Below are 21,329 nucleotides of genomic sequence, written 5' to 3'. Positions count from 1 at the left end.
ATACTTTTCTCAATGTTTGGCTAAAGTGTAGAGTTAGTCAGTGCATAATGCCACAATATAGGACAAAAGTGATGGTTAACAGAACAAGAATTATATCACAGTGGTTTTCCTAATTCAGATTTATAGGCTTCTATACTTAGGATGAAGCAAAATTTGAGAATTCCAAGGGGAGAGGAGGATTGCTTACGACGTATTTGGGATGCCATCCTGGGGAGAAGAGAAAATTCAGAAGTCAGTGGTTCAGCTGTTATTCCAGAAAAATAAAGGCTACAGGGACTTGGGAAGAGGGTACATTTTAGGCTCCATCTCAGCAAAATAAAGTATTTATTGAAGATGCCAGTCACAGATGCTGGTGAAACGTCAGGAAGAAACTCTCCTAGAACATGGCCAGATAGCCTGGAAAACCCGCAAAAAACTATTACACTTTATTGTTGGGACCTACTGACTGTTGTTCATCCCCTGCACATAACAGAAGAGCACACAGAGAGGTGTGGAACATAAGCAGCTGCTTGATACTATAAACTTGGTTTATCAAACCGAAAAGAAACCATTTATCCTTTCTTCTTTTCTTGCACTCAGATTTAGTACAGACATTCTGGCTTATAAAGCCACAGTTTCCTTTGTTATCTGAGGTTTAGGTGCTGCTCATAAACCAGGATCTGAAACCTGGATCTTTTTGTTACTTTGTTTTGAAAAGTTTTTGGCACCTGCCTCACTACCGAAATAAAGCAGTGTGACTGAGGAAGTATACTTTTCTACGAAACCTCATGCTGTCAACTACTTTCTTTAGTTAGTCTCAGAGGTGCTACAAAATCTCTTTACATACTGATTCCACACCACTATTTCTTTGAAAGAAGTTTGACATCACTTTAACTGCCATGACTCAATGCTGTGGAATTTGGGGATTTTTAGTTTTTTGAGTCATTTACTCTTCTCTGTCAGAGATTTCTGGTGCCCCACCAAACTACAAATCTTAGAATTCCATACCATGATCCATGAAAGTTAAAGTGATATCAAACTGCTTTGTTTCCATAATGTGGCAGCAGCCTTTGTGGGCTTCATGACCTAGAAAAGTCTTATTTAAATAATTTCAGATGTCAGCAATAATAATAATAATAATAATAATAATAATAATAATAATAATAATTTAATTTGTTATGTTATTTGAATCTGTCTTCTTTTATGTAGTCTAATGAGAGATGGGAGGTAAAGTACACGTCATTTCACACACATTTCCAGTGGCATTGGAAAGTATCCTACTTTCACTATTCTCTTTTATTATTCTTTTTCTGTTGACTGCTTTGAAGAGGGAACAAAAGTTTTAACTTACTTAGAAAGAGGGTGCAACTTCCTGCATTGATTTCATTTGCCCTCAGGCAATCCATGCAAGGCCAGATCTTACCTCATTCTCTGATTGATTGCAGTTACTCAAGTGGCTGATCCAAAATGCAAAATACATTGTCTTCATTGGCAGGCAAAGACAAAGTTGGTTAGCTCTATAGCATCATGAGTTTATTCTGTTCCCTCTGTGAAGAGAAAGCAACTGTATTGGAGAGCAGCGATCAAATTTTTGCATTGCAAACCCTTTGTAAAGTGTATGGACTCCATTTCATCAACACAGAAGTAATATGTGATGTTACTTTCTAGAACTTGAACTATTCTTCAAGTTCTTGCTACCAAATCCTGTTCTTGAAAAGATGTAGAAGGAGCCCAGAGAAGCCCAGGTTGCAAACAGGATGTGTGCTCCTCAACGACAGGGAAATGCGATAAGATCCACTTTCTTAGCGTTACATACCATGTCTATCATGATAGCAAAGCCAATGCAATAAACATCCTAGTCTCATTCTGAGTCATTTGAGGGTGAGTGGGTTTGAGGATCATGCAAAATAATCAAGAAAAACCACTGTATTTGGGATTCGTTTTACATTGGAAGGTGCCTGGAAATATCCTCCCTCCCTTTCGGGATGCTTTTAGAGTGCAGTTGGTACATTAGAAGCCAAATAAATAATAATAATATGATATTTATTTATTTATTTATTTAAATCATATTATTATTATTATTATTATTATTATTATTACTATTATTAAATAAAGAGCTTGGAGTGGCATTTGGATCATGGGATGCCAGATGCTACTGCCCCTTTAGAGGATGTGGCTCAATTTTATCTTTTCTTGTTCCTGGGATTTTTGGGCCCAGAAGTCTAAACCAAGAATTTAAAAAAATAAAAAGGTTGGGGAGCGTCTCCTGGAATTAAAACAGCCTGGAGGGATTCATGGAAAATTGCACCCATGCCTTCTACAGAGTAAATGTGACATGTTTAATAAAACAAAATTATTTTTAAAAGGCAGTGGCTTCCACTTACTGGTGAGGGCCATGCGTGTCTTCCAGATCTTTGAGTACTTGCCCATCCCTGGCATAAATTAACAGTCACAATCTATTAAAAGTTTATTTGCAAAATTTGGCAGAAACACCTTCAGGGAAGGCAGTTTTTAAATAATATCAAACAGAAGATGATGCTTTAAACCATTAAAATCAATGCTTTTTTTAAAAAAAAGTGTAATGGGCAGATGTTCTGAGTGTTTTGTTTCCATGGCAATTGGGACTTCAGTCTGAGCAAAGTTGCAAAGATTTACCAGTGAAACACAGCGATTTTCCTAAGTGAATGCCTTGTTTTTGGATGGAAATGCTGGCTCATTCGGTGCAGGGTGTGAGCTCATTGGTTTATATCACAATCCTCCCTCTCATTCTCCCTCTCTCCTCCTTTTCTACTTTCAGAATGGTAATACTGCCTTAGCAATTGCTAAGCGTCTGGGATACATCTCAGTGGTCGATACATTAAAGGTTGTAACAGAGGAAGTAATTACCACCACAACTGTGAGTATTAGCAGCCTTATTTCTCATTTTCTTTTATTCTGAGTTACTTCAAATTTATTTATTTATTTCTGTCTCTTTCTCTCAAGCACAGAGACACCCTTTGGATAATTTTATAGGGATCATTTAATTCAAGCAAATGTAATTTAGTTTTTGGAGATAGTACCATGGACACTTCCCTTTGTGGAAAAAAGATCTTCGCACATTTAGATACCTTGTGTAACATTTTTGTTTTAATTGCACTTCCAAACCTTTTCTGGTACATTTCATGCCAAATCCTCATTCTGTGTTCCATGATCTCTATTATATTTTCCATCCTTTCTCATGTTGCAATCCAAGTTACAGACTGTAAGGCAGGTCTGTGAAATTGGTACCCATCCAAATATTGCTGCACTGCAATTCCCAGCAGTTGTCTCAGAAATTAGTTGTGCCAAAATCCTTGCATTTTAACTTCATACATTTAGTTCATGGAACTAAAATACTTTAATCTTTTTCTTTAAATGTCTCGTGGCTTGAGCTATGAAGAGGTATACATGTTCAGTTCAGTATGGTGAACTGAACAGAATAAGTATAACCCCTATTTGGGGTTATGTTGGAGGGATATCATTCAAATGATGTATACATGTGAATGATATCCCTCCAATATAACCCGAAATAGGAGTATACAAACAGGCATTTGCTTCAGACTTACAAGTTGTTTAAAGAAGGCATACCATAGTTAAATTTATAAGGAAATGAAAACTTACATTAAGTTTACAGGGCACCACCACTTGTGACCTGATTCAAACTAGATTTTCTATTCCTGGAAATTCATTCCTCTCAAATTATAATTGAATACTGTACAGCTCCCAAATTAGGGTTGAGATACAATTAACTTGCTATTTGGTGATGTGTTCTATCTGTGCTTCAAGTCATCTGGTGACTTAAGGAGACTTAATTAATTTAATAGGGTTTTCTTAGGCAAGAAATTACTACTGATAGTACTTATAGTAGCAGTTGTAGCAGCAACAGGAATAGTATAAATAATAGTAGCAGGTGGGTCTCATGTCAGATTGGCAGGTTTCAGGTTTCAGTTGAAACTTTGAAAGAGCTATCCAAGTTGCTGAATCTGTTTTGGGGACAGAGTCTGTACCCTTCTTTAGAGTCAAGACTAAAGCCTAGGGTGGGACAATGTACCACTGACATATAGAACTTTATCACATGGGAGGGAAAGTGCCTGCATCCCATGAATAAATGGTGATTAAATCCTGTGAATGAAAAGCAGCACAATTTTACTGCTTTATTCATGGGATAATGCCGGTATAATGGCGACATCATCAGAAAGCAATCCCGTTGTGGGGTATTAATGGATTTAATCGCCATTTATTCACGGGATGTGGGCACTTGCCTCTCATGTGATAAAGTCCATAGGAGTGCCTGATCCACACTGTGTAGCAACATTCTAGACTGTTGTACTGGTCTTGCATGGAACACTTGCTTAACACTGCTTCAACTACCAAGCACATTTGATGGTTGTAAATAATGAAACACCCTCCAATGGGCATTAGTTGTGAATTATGAAAAGAGAGTCACATACAAGCAATTTTAAATCAGTATCAGTATTCAAAAGGTTGTGGTAGAACCAGTGACGTGACCAGGGTTGATATCATCCGGTGTGGGGAGGGGGAAAATGCCTCCTCCCGCCCAGCCAGACTGCTGCTGCTACCCAGGGGGCAGACTTAGAAGGCAACGACTCCTCCCCCCAGGCCTTCCGAATGAATGTAATGTCCTCTCTCCACAAGGGCTCACCTAAAAGCCAGGCTTGGTGATAGTGGCATCATTAAACAAACAAAGAGCTTCATTTATTATACCTCTTCATACCAAACTAACAGTGTCTAAGTGGTTTGCACCTGTAAGTTAATTGCCCCCAACAATCTGGGTACTTATTTTAGTGACCTCAGAAGAATGCAAGCCTGAGTCAAGCTTGATCCTTTTCGCTGGTATTGAACTCGCAACTTTATGGCTTTGAGTGAGTGGCTGCAATACAGGTGTTTAACCACTGTGCCACCAGGGCTCATTAAGTGAGTGTGGGAGGTGTCTATGCACTGAGTGACCCCCCCCCCCGGCATGATGCTGCTGTCGCTAAGCCTAGCTTTTAGATGAGGCCTTGTTGGAGGTAGGTTGCTCTGGATTGTCACCTGGAAGGCTGGTACATGGGAGGGGGCTTGCTCCTATGATGGAAGTGTTTTGAGCTTTTCTTTGGTCATGTCATACATTTTTCTTGGACAGAGTGACCATATGTCTTTTCTTTCCAGGACATGTCCTACATTTCAGTCTCCCCCCTGCCCTCCCCCCTGTACTACCCTACATCTTCCACACCCCACTAGTGATGCCACTGGGTAGAAGTGGTTGGATGGTTGTTATTTTTATAACGTTATTATTTTTAAGTGGTTGTTATCTTTACAGAGCATATCTCATGTTACTGATGTGAATGCTGACTACCAGTAGTTAAAACAATACTTGCTACCTCCATAGTGTTATTTATTAAACTGATGTAAAGGCCAATAGAGTTTACTTGGGAAATAAAAGAGAAAAATGATAGAACTGACTCAGGTAATCAGTAGCACATTAATTTTGACAAACACCTGCAAACACCTGCAAGTTCCTGCTACCAAATAGACACAGATATACAGTACTTCCTATGTATTCATCCACATATTGTAAAAAGAAGACCTAAGTGCTTTACAGACCATCCAAAAAGGGCGGTCTGCCGGTGCCACTGGTTGCTGCATCCGGAAACTGCAGCGGAAAAACCGCGCAATTCCCGGATGCAACAAAAAAGAAGTTGCAAAATGCAGCTTCTTCTTGCGGTGCAGAAATGGTGCTGCAAGTCACCAATGGCGCACTCACGGCGTCATTTCCGCCATGCGATGTGCAGACGCTAGACGTCCGCCATGTCAAAATGGCAGCACCTGTGTAGAATGGGTGCCACCATTTTGTACGTGGCGAAAGCATACTAGGGTTAGGGGCATCCCGAAAGGACGCCCCTTTCTAATCCTAGTACTTGTGCGGCATGTACTTTTTGCCCATCTGTAACGGGCCCTAGATAGTCAAATTTGTGTACCTCTACTCTTGCCTAGGCTTTTATGACAGATCACAGGGAGGAAATCTATTTTTACTTTCAAAGTCTGAAAATAGGGTTTAAACCACTTTGGAGGAATTTTAAATACTCAAAATATTATGAAGATTATATTTTAAAATAACATTTCCATTTGCTTGTTCTTTGAAAACTATCATAGAGATAGATCCCAAATTAAAATTAATCTCATGCAACAGTATGATAGAATAAAATTATTTTCCTTATACAGTCCAGGACAGAGAATTCTGATCAAAAGAATTAATAAGAGCTGAATTTGATCTTGAAATATATCGAAGAAAACATTGAAGAGGATATCATTTATTTAAATAGAACAGAAAGTGGTTTAAACCCTATTTTCAGATTTGATAATATTCCAAGGAACATAGGATTAATCTTATGCTTGTGCATCGCCTCATCTTTGTGTCTCTGTATAAAGATAGTTTTTCTGTGTTTACTAGCAGTGGCTAGAGCTTATTTACTCAGGAAAAGAGAAACATTTATCATGGGTAACTGAAGTATGTCATGGTGGGCATAGAGCAACTAAAGTGTTAAAATCAATCACTTCAGGCCTTCAGCCTCATTGTTCAGACATTGTTCAGGGCATGGAATAGTCCATACCCTATGCCTGACCCTTTGTGCTTCATTAGCTTTCCTGAAAATTAAACTCATATTCATTTGTAAGTGTGAAGGAATTTTCTTCAGCCTCCTCCTCAACACTGGATGGTTGACGCTGCAGCCCACAGGAATGTAGGGGACAGGACCAGCATTTGTAACCTTGTGACTGTTACTCATTTTTTAAAAACTGGAGTGCATAATGTGTGACTCCAGATGTTGTTGGATTGGAATGCCCACCAACTCCAGCAAGCATATACAGTAGCAAGGAATAATAAGTATTCCAATAGAACTGCCTGTGAAAGCCACACTTTCCTATTCCTGATCTATCTAATTGTCTGGATAAGGCAATTTGTTTTGTTCAGGAATAAAACATCATATGATTAACTGCTGAACTTTTAATTATTAATGATTCAGCTTTCTTCTCTCTTTCTCGTATTTACCCAAGGTGGTGTAATTGTTTCAAATATGTGTGTTTTTTTAAATAGCTACTTGCCTTGCTGTACTAAAAGATCAGCCATAACTGTGCTATTATTTTAGTGCAAATTTGAGAGTATGGCTGCATCTGCACTGCAGAAATAAACCAGTTTGACACCACTTTAATTGCTATGGCTCAATGATGTGGAATCCTGGAATTTGTAGTTTGTTGTGGCACTAGAGTTCTCTGGCAGAGAGAAAACAAGAATTCTCACAAAACAAGAATTCTCAAACTACCATAGCATTGAGCATGGCAGTAAAAGTGTGTCAAATTGGATTGTTTCTGCAGTGTGGATGCAGCCTGTGACAGATTCAACATTGAAGGCCAACCCATTGTCCACTACCCCAAGCAATCTTATCTTCAAGGCTTCTCATATCACTTTGCAAAGTTTCTTCTTTAGCTTTTTTCAGAAGTTGTATCAGCATGTTTTTTTTCATTCCACCACTGTTGTTTTCATTGTTTAGCTGTAGTTTTTTTTAAACTAATTTATTTGCCACAGAGAAGAAGGGGGTTGGAAACACATGTCCTGTTGTGTGCATTTAATCTGCCTCTGTGGGCGTTGGATCCCTGCTGTTGTCTGACCTTTTTAATAATAATAATAATAATAATAATAATAATAATAATAATAATAAACTTTCCACAGTACAGAAGAAATAACCATGTGATTTTTAAACACACACAATGCAGGCTACTGCAAGTCAGAACTGCCAGTCTCTTTTGAAATACAGTTCTTCATCTCTCAAGCCTGTGCTGCAAGACTGCTTCTTGATGGAGAACTTCTAGCACTAACAATAAAAAAGTGCAATTTATTCTATCTTTTCCCCTTAACATATTATTTATGATAAGAAAAAAATAAAGAAGATGTAGTGGGAAAGTCCAAGAAATACTCAGCACAGTAAAGTGCTGAATGTGGGCAGACTGAAAAATTCAGTGTTTGAGGCCGATTGATTGCAGATAAAAGTCAAACCTGGAAGCTCCCCAAGAGAGCAAACAAGTCTGTTGTCCACAGACAAGTAATTTCTCAAACTAAAATAAGTCATCTTTATATTGGATGCCATAATGATTCACAGTTCTGGCAGAATAACATTGATATTTATAGAAAATCAGCAAAGTGTAAATGAGGATACGTTCTATTCTGAGCAAAAAGCTTCATACCCATATCCTAAGCATATATATTTAGCTTGTTTTTGAAACATATTAGAAATAGCAGCTTCCTCTGTTTTCCTTTTAATTTAGGACTGTTTGAACCCTACATATGATGCCATGCAGTGTTTTATTATTCAAGAAAAGTCCGCAAAGGGACTGACGCACACATCTATCTCAAAGGAATTCACAGTTTTCATATACCTTCATATATGAAAAGATATCTTTTTGGTGTGATCAAACATGGTTCACACAGTGAACTGGCAGTGCAGGGGACTTCCATGAAAAGAAGGCGTCCACCACATTCACTATATTAAAGAAAATGGAAGGGGATCACTGATGACATCCCTTCCTCCCATTCCTATACAGTTTATTGGCAGCATTGCACTTGTGAAAAAGAGCTGTGTTCACAAGCAAATCCAAGGCTAGAAACTGTTTTGCCCAGTGGTCTCCAAACTATGCCCTTTAAGAGATTTTGAACTTCAGCTCCCAGAATCCTCAGCCATGTTGGCCAATAGTCTGGGATTGTCAGAGCTGAAGTTCAAAATTCCTTAAAGAGCACAATTTAGGGACCACTGGTTAAGCCATTCCAGGCATTCAGCCAGGGACCCTTGAATACAAAACAGAAGTTTTACCACTATGGTATGGTCTATGCCTATTTAAGATACATTCATAGAAGCCTGTTCCTTTGTGTTGTATGCCCCTACTTATCCGGGGTAGAGTATGTCCATGGTGCTACATTGGTTATATACAGATGTAATATTCCTGCTTCTCCAGACACTGGAGTGGAAGTACAGAACTTGTGCCAGGAGCTGTGAACCAGAGCTGGAAAATGTGTGGGTTTGTTGGACTATGGGTTCCATAATCTTTCAGTCAGCGTGGTCCTGCCCATACTGGCCACAGTTCCAGAGTGGTAGTCCCCATCCCAAAATAATGGACTAAGTTTTCCTCCCAACTCTACTAAAAACATATACAGTGGGCCCTTGGTATCTGCTAGGATTTGGTTCCAAGACCTCATATGGATACCAAAATGCTTGGATATGCAGGTCCCATTAAACACAGTTCCATAGTAAAATAGCATCCCTTATATGAAATGGCAAAAACAAGGTTTGCTTTTTGGAATTTATGTATTTTTTGAATATTTTCAAACTGTGGCTGCTTGAATCTGTGGATAGAAAATCTGTGGATACAGCAGGTCGACTATAATCTGAAAGCAAGACTTGTGTTTTGTATCAGCTCAAACAACAATAGCAACAGGAATAATTTTGGAAGAAGAATTAGTTGCCACTACTGCTTTTCCAGCAACATCTACATGTGAAAGCAGCATCTAATGCTGGTGCATAGTATTGGAAGGGGCCAAAGCATATATCAGGGCAGTGATCCAATGTCTCTCTCTTTCTCTCTCAATCTTCTGCAAATAACCATGCCTGGTATTGCAGGTTTGTTGTGTTTTCCAGGATATATTCCAATTTTTTGTCTAGGAGTCCAGTAGGGGATGTCAGTAGGGTGACCTACTTGTTGAAAGCTCTTGCCATCCTCCCCTTTTCCTGGCACTGGCTACAGTAGCTGTTTTCAGCTTTAGATTTATATACAGCATATATATTGTTTTTATTGTTGTTGTTTTGCTAGAAGTCTACCAGATGGGGAGAAAGAAGCAAACATGGTTCAAAAAGGTGGACAGTGAACTGCAGAACAAGATGACTTTGAGCATGTTCTCAGTTCAGAAATTTGCTTTCATAGGGGACCTTTTCCCATATAAATCTATTTTTTTTTACTAAGCTCCTTAGGCAATATTAGTTAGGAGGGGGAAATGAATGTGTTGTTTTTGTTTGTTAAATCACTGTAAAATGGAAGCCCTTGCTGATACAATACAAAGTACCTGGAGCTCTGCCAATCCATTCCAATGTGCTTTCTGCTTATTCATATTCAAGTGAGTCTGTTGTTGTTATGTTATTTCGAGTCATTTCTGACTTATAGTGACCATAAGATGAACTTATGACTGTGATCAAGTGAACAAATCTTACCAAGAAAACTCCATGATCTTACTGTATTTACCTTCTTTCAGTTTTCAATAACAGTTCCACACTATTAGAGTTTCATACAGACCATCCATTTCTTCATAATTACGTTTTATACTTTCTCCAGAGAACATCTCCAAATTCTGTGTCTTCTCATGCTTCTTTATCTTTTTCTATAATCAACTAAGGCTGTTTATCTTTGAAAGAAGCATGTACAAATGTGTATGCTGACAATACAATACGTTGTTATTGTTATTATTATTATTATTATTATTCATTTAACTTAAAATTAATAATTTTAACAATCTGTTAACAAAATATGCATAAAATGTGAAAGACTCAATGCAATGATATTTTAGACTTAGACTGATCTCATCAGATGTTCTCTTCAGTCATCATCATCTTTGTTCAGTTTAAAATTTTTGCACTGTTCAAAGCTTCAGTTTCAAAGTGTTTTACAACTTTAATGATTTCCAGATGATCCCTGCAACTTATTAATGCTTTTCCATAGACACTACCTAATTTGTTTTAGGACCCAATTTGCAGCCCACCGTTGATGATGTTTTGCATGTATTATCACATAACAAATGTGTTAAGGATATTTAAAAGCTAAAATCGTTCCTTAAAATAAACTGTTTCTCATCATAGCATGTTTCCATCTTTATTGAATCAATAATTAGAAACAGCATCTTCTGGGCAGAGATTGAATCTGAGAACTACAGAACATAGCTGAAATGTCAGACTAGACTAAAATGACTTTACTGACACACTAACCCTTTTAACCTATTGATTGCTTTATTTTCTCCCCCCTTTTCTGCAGACTGTAACTGAGAAGCATAAACTTAATGTACCCGAAACTATGACTGAAGTCTTAGATGTTTCTGATGAGGAAGGTAAGCCTTTCCATGGTCTACATAACTCAGTAATTATGCTGGTCTGTTCAGTACCTTTACTGTTTTGATAAATTTAGATCAATAGGACTAAAAAAAGAGCCAAACCAAAATTGTGAAGTCAGTCACTTATCTGTTATTGAAAATGGCTGATGTTTCCCCCTTTATCTTATCTTTTCTACACACAAATCCATTTTAAAATCACAAGGTAAACTTTGTTTGTAAAAAAAAAGGTTGATATCAAAGTAGAAGGGAAGTTAGACATATGTGATTGGAGTGCAGTGGACTATAGTCAACTAGTAGAGAACAAATGCATGCTGAAGTCCTGAGTTTCATCCTTAACATCTCCAGGTGGTACTGAGGAAAGGTTGTATTTGACTACTAGGATATAATTGCCAAAATGTAGACAGTGATGAGTAAAATAGACCAATACCAAGGTAATTTCCTATAATTTTTCCTCTCTTTAATTATATTTTAAAATTATCTGTGGAAAGGCTAGTTTTTATTCTGCTCTATATGGCATATTCCCAGTGTAATTCTCTGTCATATACACATGCTGACTCCTGTTTGCCGTGCTGGGAAATACAAACACACACATCTACCAGTAGTACATGTTTCCCTTGATGAAGCAAACAGCAATCTGTATGATTTAGAGGAAATGGTTACTGCCTAACTTTCCCTCAAATGGTTACTTTTAACAGAGCTTGGAAATAATGCATGACATTTCCTCTTGCTAATTATTTTGATGATAACCAGGGCATGGCAATAGTCTTTTCAGTGCAACAATGTAATTGCTGATAATGCTGCTACTTTCCCCATGTAATTGATAACTATTTGTACTTGGGGAGGTGGGGAGTCAAATATGGTTTTTCTTTTAAAAGTAACATGTAACACAGTGAAAAACAGTAAATTCATTTTTGTAACATTAATGGCAACAAGTTACTTTTTTCAGGCTTTGTCACAGGTCACATAAAAAAAAATAAAAATTAATTTCCAAGCTTTCAGAGACAGAGATCTTGTAGCACCTTTGGGACTAACTTTGGGGGTGTACAAAGAGCCCCTAAGTGGCAGCATGTAGCCACCCTTTTACTGGCCAGACTGGGGTTGTGGCCACCGCACACTGCGGCCCTGACCCAGCCTCCAGAGGTGCTCTCTAAAAGGCATCACAGCTGTGGCACCATGGCTTTGTGACACATGTTTGGCCCTGCATCATCTAGATGCAGCGCCAGGGTCGCATCATGATGCCGCACACCGTCTAGAATGGTGTGCGGCATCATGGCTTCAGGGGGCGGAGTAATGGCATCAAGTGTGTGGATGCTCCGCTGTGACTCTGCCCACAGGCCAGCACTTTGTGCCCGTCTGTACTGGGTCTTTGTTACAGAAATAGTAGCATGAGCTTTTGTAGTTTTGGCCTACTTGCATTTGAGGAAGTAGACTGTGTCTATGAAAGCTTACATTACAACTTCTTTCACACAGTTTCAAAGTTGCTACAAGATAGCTTTCCAAGCTTTGGCTTTTAAAAGAAGGTCAGAACGGACTGTGACACTGGCTAATGGGTATCCCAAGACTTGCTTGTTTGGTCATTAGACTAATAAACTGGAAAAATTACTTTGTGCTTAATATTCCCTACTGTCATTTATATATTACTCTCCTAAACCTTTCGTCTTGGCTCTGATCTTTTATTTTCCTTACAAGCTAAAAGTATGTCTTCTCACACCATTGGCTGTTTTGTATTAGTTTATTTTTCTGACATTAACTTATATGTTATGCAGCTTTTAAACATTCTGACTTTGACAATGTCACTGGTGAGGAAGCCTTTAGTGACACAGGTACTGTGGAAAGGGATATTGGACTGAGGAACAGGCTTTTTTTCTTGTTTGATGGTTTTACCATCTCTTCTGAAACAATCCATACATGTTTATGGAATGCCTAACACTGCTTTATGCCATGGGATTTGAGTGTGGGTCTGTGCATGTATTCAGTTTCCCCCATTGAAACTGAAAAGTTTTTTCCAATGTTGACGAAAAGCTCAAACTCAAAACATTTATTCCAGTATTAACAAAAGAACACACCACTGGTATCGCCATTTGCAGGCCAGTGCTTGTAGTATATGCCTACTTTCTAAACATCAATGAGCAATTGGGATGTTGATTCAGCAGCTCATATGACAAGGATGTGGATAACCAGGTGTTGTCAGACTACAACTCCTATTATCTCTTACTATTGGCTTTGCTGGAACACAACAACTTTAAAATGATTAATAATGCCTTTCAAAGACTATACTGTAAATGCTTCCTAGACATTATCTCAGTATTACTTACAACAGCTGTAAAAGCCCAGTATCACTGTCTTTATATTGTAAAGGGTTGTGTCACATGAAGCAGGACTGTAGCAAACAATACAGTGGCTTGCTTACATGATATGGTGAATTCCTATCATGAACTCTGATATGGGATCTGATATTACATCTAAACTAGGAACCTCACAAGATGTAGTTGTATAGCAAGGGTGAAGAATGTGTCCCCCAGCATTTTTATTCAGCTGTGACACTAGCCAGCATAATAAATTGTGAGGATTTATAGGAATTGTAGTCTCACATCTGGAAGACCACATTTTTTCCTTAGAATCTGTGCAGTTCCTGTTTGTGTGTAATGCCTTTGTCTACATATTTTTGCCACATGGTCCAGTGAGTCAGTCAATGAATATTCAATTGAAGCAAAACCCTTCACATGTCACATGACTATATACATGTTGATACATCTTAGCAATAAGTGAACCAGTTATTTTGTAAAATATAGTTAAAGGGCCTGATATTATAGATAAAGGGTATTATAATTTATGCACAGTTTTTGGTCTTGTTTAATAGTTCTCTGGTACACTGGAGAAAAACCACACATGAGACAGCTGAAGAAGCATTGTTCTGAACAAAGATGACAAAAGAGAGCTGGCATTTTAAGGGAGGTGGGATTACAATTGTTTTATAACTTGAAGAACAAGAATGCCCCTTTTGTCTGGGATAAAGCATTTTTAATGTCTCCTGCAGAATTGCTTCCTTAACATTCATGACTGTTCATTTAGGATTTTGTGGCTGGTTATCTGGAAGTTTGTTGCAGATAATACTATTTAAGACAGAGTTCATAGCCAGAAAAAGAAAATCAAAACTTGTATTAACAAATATAAATAAGGAAGCCTGGAAGGAAAAAAATAGTCTTTTGTAATTCCATTGTTTTGTGTCTAGTTTTATATTGGTTCTGTTGCAAATTAGCTAGGATATTTTAGAATACAGGAAATAAAAGAAGTTGAAAATGATGATTGTTAGAAATTAATCCCACTGTTCATGGTGATTCCACTGTGTGGAATGAGGTTTTTTCCATTTTTTAAAAAAACTCATCAGATTCATAAGTTTGCACACAAAAAATTGCTGCTTAAATTAATTATAACCCAATGTATTTAAAGCACACAAAGCTCCAGCTGCTCTTCTTCAGGAATTGCTTATTCAGTTTAATAAAGGGGAGTGCCATAATAGATTGCATAGATCTTGTACAAAGTATTTTTTAATGTAATGGATTTGATGTTAAACACAGAATTACCTGAGCATTTTGATCTAGCTTTTCCATTGAAACAACTTTGTAATGATTCTACAGATGTTACCTATGGCTTCATCCACAGTACACAAATAGTGCAGTTTGATGCCACTTTAACTGCTATGGCTAAATACTATAGAATTCTGTGAACTGTAGTTTTGTGAGATATTTAGCCTTCTCTGACAGCTGCCACAACAAACTACAAATCCCAGAATTCCATAGCTTGGAGGCATGGCAGTTAAAGCTGTGTTAAACTGCATTATTTCTGCAGAACCAATATAAAAGTATATTTTCCCCTCTTCAGAGAATTGCTAGGAAACCATTTTTGTCTGCTGCTCCACAGACTCCTTTCTACTGCATAGCAAGAACAGATGTTCAGTCTTTCCATTTTAGCAGTTCAGTTTCTGACTCTCCTATAAGTGCCTTTCAGAGCTGTGTGTGTGGCTGTCATAATGTGGTGTTCATCTGCAATCACTTAACTGGCCATTATTTGGGTCTTAAACCAGACAGCATGGCTGGTGAAAGAAGTAATGTCAAAGACTCTAAGATGCTGAGCTGAGTAGTAGCCATGGTTACAAACTCTCACTGGGCAAGGTTCACATGAAGAATGACTATAAATCTCTAATACTTCAGAGAGCAAATAGGAGAGAGAGCAAATAGGAGACAGGACCGTAATACTAATGAATACTTTAAAACAGAACTACAGCCCCTGAACAAGTTGTGTTTGGAAGAATTTTGGCACCATTCAACATTAAATGAATAGACCTATCCTGCTACAATAAACTCCCCACCTCATACATCCACTGAATGCAATAGGAAGAGCCCGGGTGGCACACAGGTTAAATGCCTGTACTGCAGCCACTCACTCACAAACCATAAGGTGGTGAGTTCAGTATCAGCCAGGGCTCAGGCTTGACTCAGGCTTGCATCCTTCTGAGGTCATTAAAATGCGTACCCAGCTTGTTGGGGGCAATTAGCTTACAGTTGTAAACCACTTAGAGACTGGGAGCATACTTATCAAATTTGCAGATGACACCAAATTAGGAGGAATAGCTAATACTCCAGAGGACAGGAGCAACATTCAAAATGATCTGAATAGACTAGAAAGCTGGGCCAAAGCTAACAAAATGAAATTCGACACAGAGAAATGCCCACTTAGGGCAGAAAAATGAAATGCACAGATATAGGATGGGAGACACATTGCTGAATGAAAGTACATGTGAAAGGGATCTAGGAGTCCAAGTAGACCATAAGTTGAACATGAGTCAACAGTGAGATGTGGCAGCTAAAAAGGCCAATGCAATTTTAGGCTGCATCAATAAAAGTATAGTGTCTAGATCAAGAGAAGTAATAGTGCCACTGTATTCTGCTCTGGTCAGGCCCCACCTGGAATATTGTGTCCAGTTCTGGGCACCACAGTTCAAAAAGGACATTGAGAAACTGGAGCGTGCCCAAAGGAGGGCGACTAAAATGGTGAAAGGTCTGGAAACCTTGCCCTATCAGGAACGACTCAGGGAGCTGGGGATATTTAGCCTGGAGAAGAGAAGTTAAGAGGTGATATGATAGCCCTGTTTAAATATTTGAAAGGATGTCATATTGAGGAGGGAGCAAGCTTGTTTTCTGCTGTTCCAGAGAACAGGACTCGGAACAATGGATGCAAGCTACAGAAAAAGAGATTCCACCTCAACATTAGGAAGAACTTCCTGACAGTAAGGGCTGTTCGACAGTGGAACACACTCCCTCGGAGTGTAGTGGAGTCTGCTTCCTTGGAGGTCTTTAAGCAGAGGCTGGATGGCCATCTGTCGGGGATGCTTTGATTTGGATTTCCTGCATGGCAGGGGATTGAACTGGATGGCCTGTGCGGTCTCTTCCAACTCTGTGATTCTATGATTCTACTTATGTGGTATGAAGTGGTATATAAATGAAGCTGCTATTGCTATTGCTATCCTGAATTGGCTCAGGATGCTGGGTTTTCAACAGAAAGGAGAGGGAATCTTCCTTTCTGTATTGGTTTCCATTTGATTCCTGTATAGTGTTGGATAAAACACTTTGAGAACAGGGTCTTTCTTATCTGGTGAAGATGTTTCCTTTTACATTATGGTTAATATGTGTTTAATTTCATTTGAAAGCAGTCTAAAATACCATTTTATTGACCACACTCCTTGCTATCAAGTTTAACTAAGCACAAGCCTTTATGTTTGTCTGTGTCTATTCCAACTAAGGGTGCATCCACACTGCAGAATTAAAGCAGTCTGATACCACTTTAACTGTCATGACTCTATTCTACAAAATCTTGAAATTTGTAGTTTGGTGAGGCATCAGAGCTCTCTAACAGACCAGGCAGAGTACCTCATAAAAGGACAAATTCCAGAATTCTGTAGGATAGTGTCAGGGCAGTTAAAGTATCAAACTGCTTTAATTCTGTAGTGTGGATACACGCTTACTTGAAGACCATTAGATAAGAAAAAACTACCCCAGGCCCAGCCCTTAGCATCTCCATTTAAAAGATTCCAACAACAGATGATGGTATAGACCCGAGAGGTTTGAGTAGTCTGAACAGACAGTGCCAGCCTGGATTAACGAATCATTTGATTTGGAGTTAGGTTTGTTATTTATGTATTTATTTATTTTGGACTATACTGTACTTTCCATAATGTCATGCTGGCTATGGAATTCTGACAGTTGCAGGCCCAGAAATAAAACTTCCAAGCTTGGTTTGACCTGGTATAATGCAGCTTCTATGTTCACATAGAATGCTTCTATGAACTTTTCTTTATGTAAACTCACTGTTACTTGCTTCTTTTATGCCTGTTGTTGGATATTTATAAGATTAACATATTGTAAATTGTCTTCAAAATTCAAACCACTTTTTTAAAAGCACAGGCAGATAGAGTCTCTGAGTATCTTTCAGAAATCAGTTGTGTCCAACTAACTAATTCGGAAAAGGAACAAAAATGAATCTAGTCAACTCATCAATATCTTGAATGACAAAAATTACAGGAATGATTTGATATGATTTTTTATTTAAAAATTTGCACTGATTTTATTCTGTTTAACATGCCAGTGTTTTCTTCATGTGTATTAGCAGTTTGTGTTTGCTGTGCTTCAAGAATGACATTAGTTCCTAGTTTGCTTGAGTTCTTGGAAAGATCTATCTAACCAGTTGCTACTAATGCTGTAGTTACATTGCTAATTTGCCGTGTGAATTTGTGTTTGCTTTTACTTAAGGTGATGACACTATGACAGGAGATGGAGGAGAATACCTTAGACCAGAAGACCTGAAAGAACTAGGTGATGATTCCTTACCTAGCAGCCAGTTCCTAGATGGTATGAATTACCTGAGGTACAGCCTGGAAGGAGGCCGATCTGACAGGTACTACTTCATGAAAATTTTCCCCTAATCTGTATTTTGTCCAAAATAGCCACACAGTGTATCGATGAATGTTAGGGTACTTCCTAGTCCACAAAGGCTAGTTTTATGCTTTGATAGATCTAGAGTAGAATATTTTCCCCAAATGTACAAACAGTCACTCCTTACATTGCAAAGGTAACACTGAAGTAGTCAGTATAAAAATTCTGTGTCACACTTCTCTGCTGTCTTGGATTTTGCTCACAGTGCTGAACACTCACTATTGATTGTATGTGCGATTCAACAACATAGTGTATTAAATTCAGATTCAGATTCAGGGATGTAAATGTGTGTATGTATGAGAAGTACTTTCCTGTTTCTGCATGATTACATGTGTATGGTAGGGAGGCTGTACATAAAAAAATGAGGAAGAAATTAAAATATTGCCACTATTTTTTAAAAAAGCATACTTCATTCATAAGTGGAATTGACCTGGAAACAGACAGGAGGAGATGTTACCAATAACAAATGCTTGGAGCATTGATTTAAAAAAGTTATCACCATCCATCTGGCTCAATTCTTCTCATTTCCATTATTTCCTTGCTCAGTTTTCATTACTGCATTATTGTTATGTTGCTTGTTGCTTTCTGTTTGGGGACTGGGATGAAAAATCCATCTAAAATGTGTGCGTGCATCCTTTTAAAAATCCCCTTAAAATGCCCACAATACATTTTCATCCAAAACAGTGATTCTCAAAGTGGGTGGTATGCTTCTTGCTCACATTGGCCTTTGCGACAAAGCCAGAATGGGTGTGAGACTTTTCTGTCACTGCTTAGCCAGCTACATGGTTGCTGATCTGACGGTGACCGGCTGCAAAGGGAGTAGCAGTAAAGCAGCCAGTCGAGCAGCGACTGAGAAGCCTCTTGCCTCCATTGGCCTTTACCACACAGGCAAAAGGCTTCTTGGTCACTACTCAGCCAGCTGCTCAGTTGTTGCTCCCAAAGTGACTGGGTGCAAAGGGAGCAGGGACCATGATTGGTTGTTTTAAATTTGCAGTAGTACAGTAGACTCAATATTGGGAAATAGGCATTGGGGGAGAGGGGAGCTTGTCTTCCAAGAGACAAAGGGGGAGGCTGCCCGAAAAAGTTTGGGGACCACTGATCTAAAAAATTAACAGGAAAAAAATAATTGATAAACGTTTCCTCATCATATGGGGGGGGGGGGGGAATTTCCTTACTATTTCCTTACTGTTTGACACACAAAACGATCATTGGTGGACCTTCGTTATCCCCAAACCTAATGTGTTATGGGTAACATTGTTACTTGTAATGTATTACCTCCAAGTTCCCCGATGTTTGGAAGATATTCCAGATTTAGAAATGTTGCATTACCAGAAACAAGCAAACAAGAAACTTCACTCTAGTCAATGTGAAACGAGCCATTTTCAGAGTAAAATAAAACTGATGATTTAACTGCAGATTAGGAAAATGCAAGCACATCTTCTGCACTGCAAACTCATCAGAGTTAAATGCAAATCTGTACAAACAAATGGACATATCTGTTTCTTTTTCTCAATGAAAAATTGGCATAGTTGTTTCTATATGGCAAGACCCATTAATTTAGAAACTTCATCTAGGTTGCCAAAATATTCAAAATGAAGGATTCTAATTTATATTACGGTTTTCAAAAAGAACTACTCCCAAACCTCACTTCAGTTTACTTGCAGAAGCAGGCATACGGGGAAGATCAGCTGATTAGTTGTGAAATTCCTACTTTTGGAAGGTAGGAAAGCTTTCTGATGCATGCTTTTATTAGCAGAGAAGGCTACAGGGATGAAGGGACAAAAATCCTGATCCTTCTTTAAATCTCACATTAGATTTAGGCCATAATGCTGTAAATATACAGGAACAAGGTTGTGGATGGTAAATAAGAGACTAGGGAAATCCAGTCAGTTATAGATATTATCTCCTCTCTTCCATTCACCTTCTATTGAGGCCACCCATTAGTGTTTTCATTTTACCAAGATTATATTTCAGTTGTCTTTCTGCCTTTGGTTTTCAACCAAGCTGTATAACCAGAGCTTCATAAGCACTATTCAGATGAAATAAAAAATACAATAATGAGGCATCTGAATGTAATACTTCCCTATAGTCATGCCCTCTAGTCTTCTATACACCTTAAGCAGAGGAAAGATAAAATGTCCTACTGGAAAGGCTTCAAGGCACTGGAAAACAAACTTCCATTGACCCTCCTTCCAGCTAAATCCAAATCTAAGCACTGAACAGCAATTTCAGGAAGAACAAAAAGACTTCATTTTGAAGTTTACCAATTTCTACGAGTAAAACAACAAAACTCTATTAATGGGAAATGGTACAGCCTTCTTAAGGAAATTTATATTTCATGAACAAGAAATGTCAGTGTAGTGCAACAAATGGGCTGCCTCTTTATACTGTGAGAAACATTACTTTTTTGGCCCATTAACTACACAATGTTCCTAGAACTAATTTATTTTAAGAGTTCATCTTTTGGATCTCTGGTTTTGTTTTCATAATTGTGTTCCATGTTTATTATTCTCTCTTCCCTTGTTGTATGCTCTCATTAGCACTATGCCCAGGTAGGTATTATGCAGCATGACAAGAACTCTCTCTTCAGTGCTCCTCTCCTGGCATCTGTCATTATGTATCCAATTTCATCTTCTTCTTTTTTTGCATCCTGCTGAAGGATCTGAAAGGCTTTATTTACTCAAGTTTGTTTATTTTGTGTATAAGTAAAATACTCTAATGTTTACAATTAATAATAATCTCAATCAAGATTTTACCACATTTTCTTATGGCTTGTACAAAACCTCTACCAAAAGATAGTCTCCAGGAAGTGTCCTGATGATATATGCTCTAAACAAGGTATCTCTAAACAACATATTTCCATAGTGAGACTGATGGAAGCACTGCTCTAACACTAGTCCTTTAATGGCCAGTTTTTCAGTTTTGATATAGCTGATGCATCAGAAGGAAAAAGAGAAGGCACCATTGGTGCCTCTCAGCTTAATGAAGCCTATATGAAATAGATAAGAAAACATCTGTTCTTATTGTGGGGAAAGTATTCCTCTTCTCAGTATTAAAAATACATAGCTTGTTCTGACAGACATAAGTACCTGTGCTGGGAGCCATGTCTCGGTGTCAATACAGAACATAAGGTGTTGCTACTAGGTCCTTTTACACAAGAGTGGACCGTACAAAAGATGTCCAGAGAAAAGAGATATTGATTA

At 38.2% G+C, this 21,329-nt stretch overlaps 1 protein-coding gene across 1 annotated transcript in view; it reads left to right on the top strand.

Moving 5' to 3' along the window:
- ANK2 (ankyrin 2) overlaps positions 1–21,329 on the top strand; it is a 198,655-nt gene that overhangs the window by 106,443 nt on the left and 70,883 nt on the right. The window contains exons 21-23 of the mRNA XM_042470313.1: positions 2,777–2,875; positions 11,062–11,134; positions 17,944–18,088. Coding sequence (XP_042326247.1) covers positions 2,777–2,875; positions 11,062–11,134; positions 17,944–18,088 — 317 coding nt within the window. The remainder of the gene's footprint in view (positions 1–2,776; positions 2,876–11,061; positions 11,135–17,943; positions 18,089–21,329) is intronic.

Source organism: Sceloporus undulatus, chromosome 5, assembly GCF_019175285.1.
Source record: "Sceloporus undulatus isolate JIND9_A2432 ecotype Alabama chromosome 5, SceUnd_v1.1, whole genome shotgun sequence".
Classification (NCBI taxonomy): domain Eukaryota; kingdom Metazoa; phylum Chordata; class Lepidosauria; order Squamata; family Phrynosomatidae; genus Sceloporus; species Sceloporus undulatus.
The sequence above is the reverse complement of the archived record's forward strand: the minus strand, read 5'-3'. Positions and strand labels throughout refer to the sequence as shown.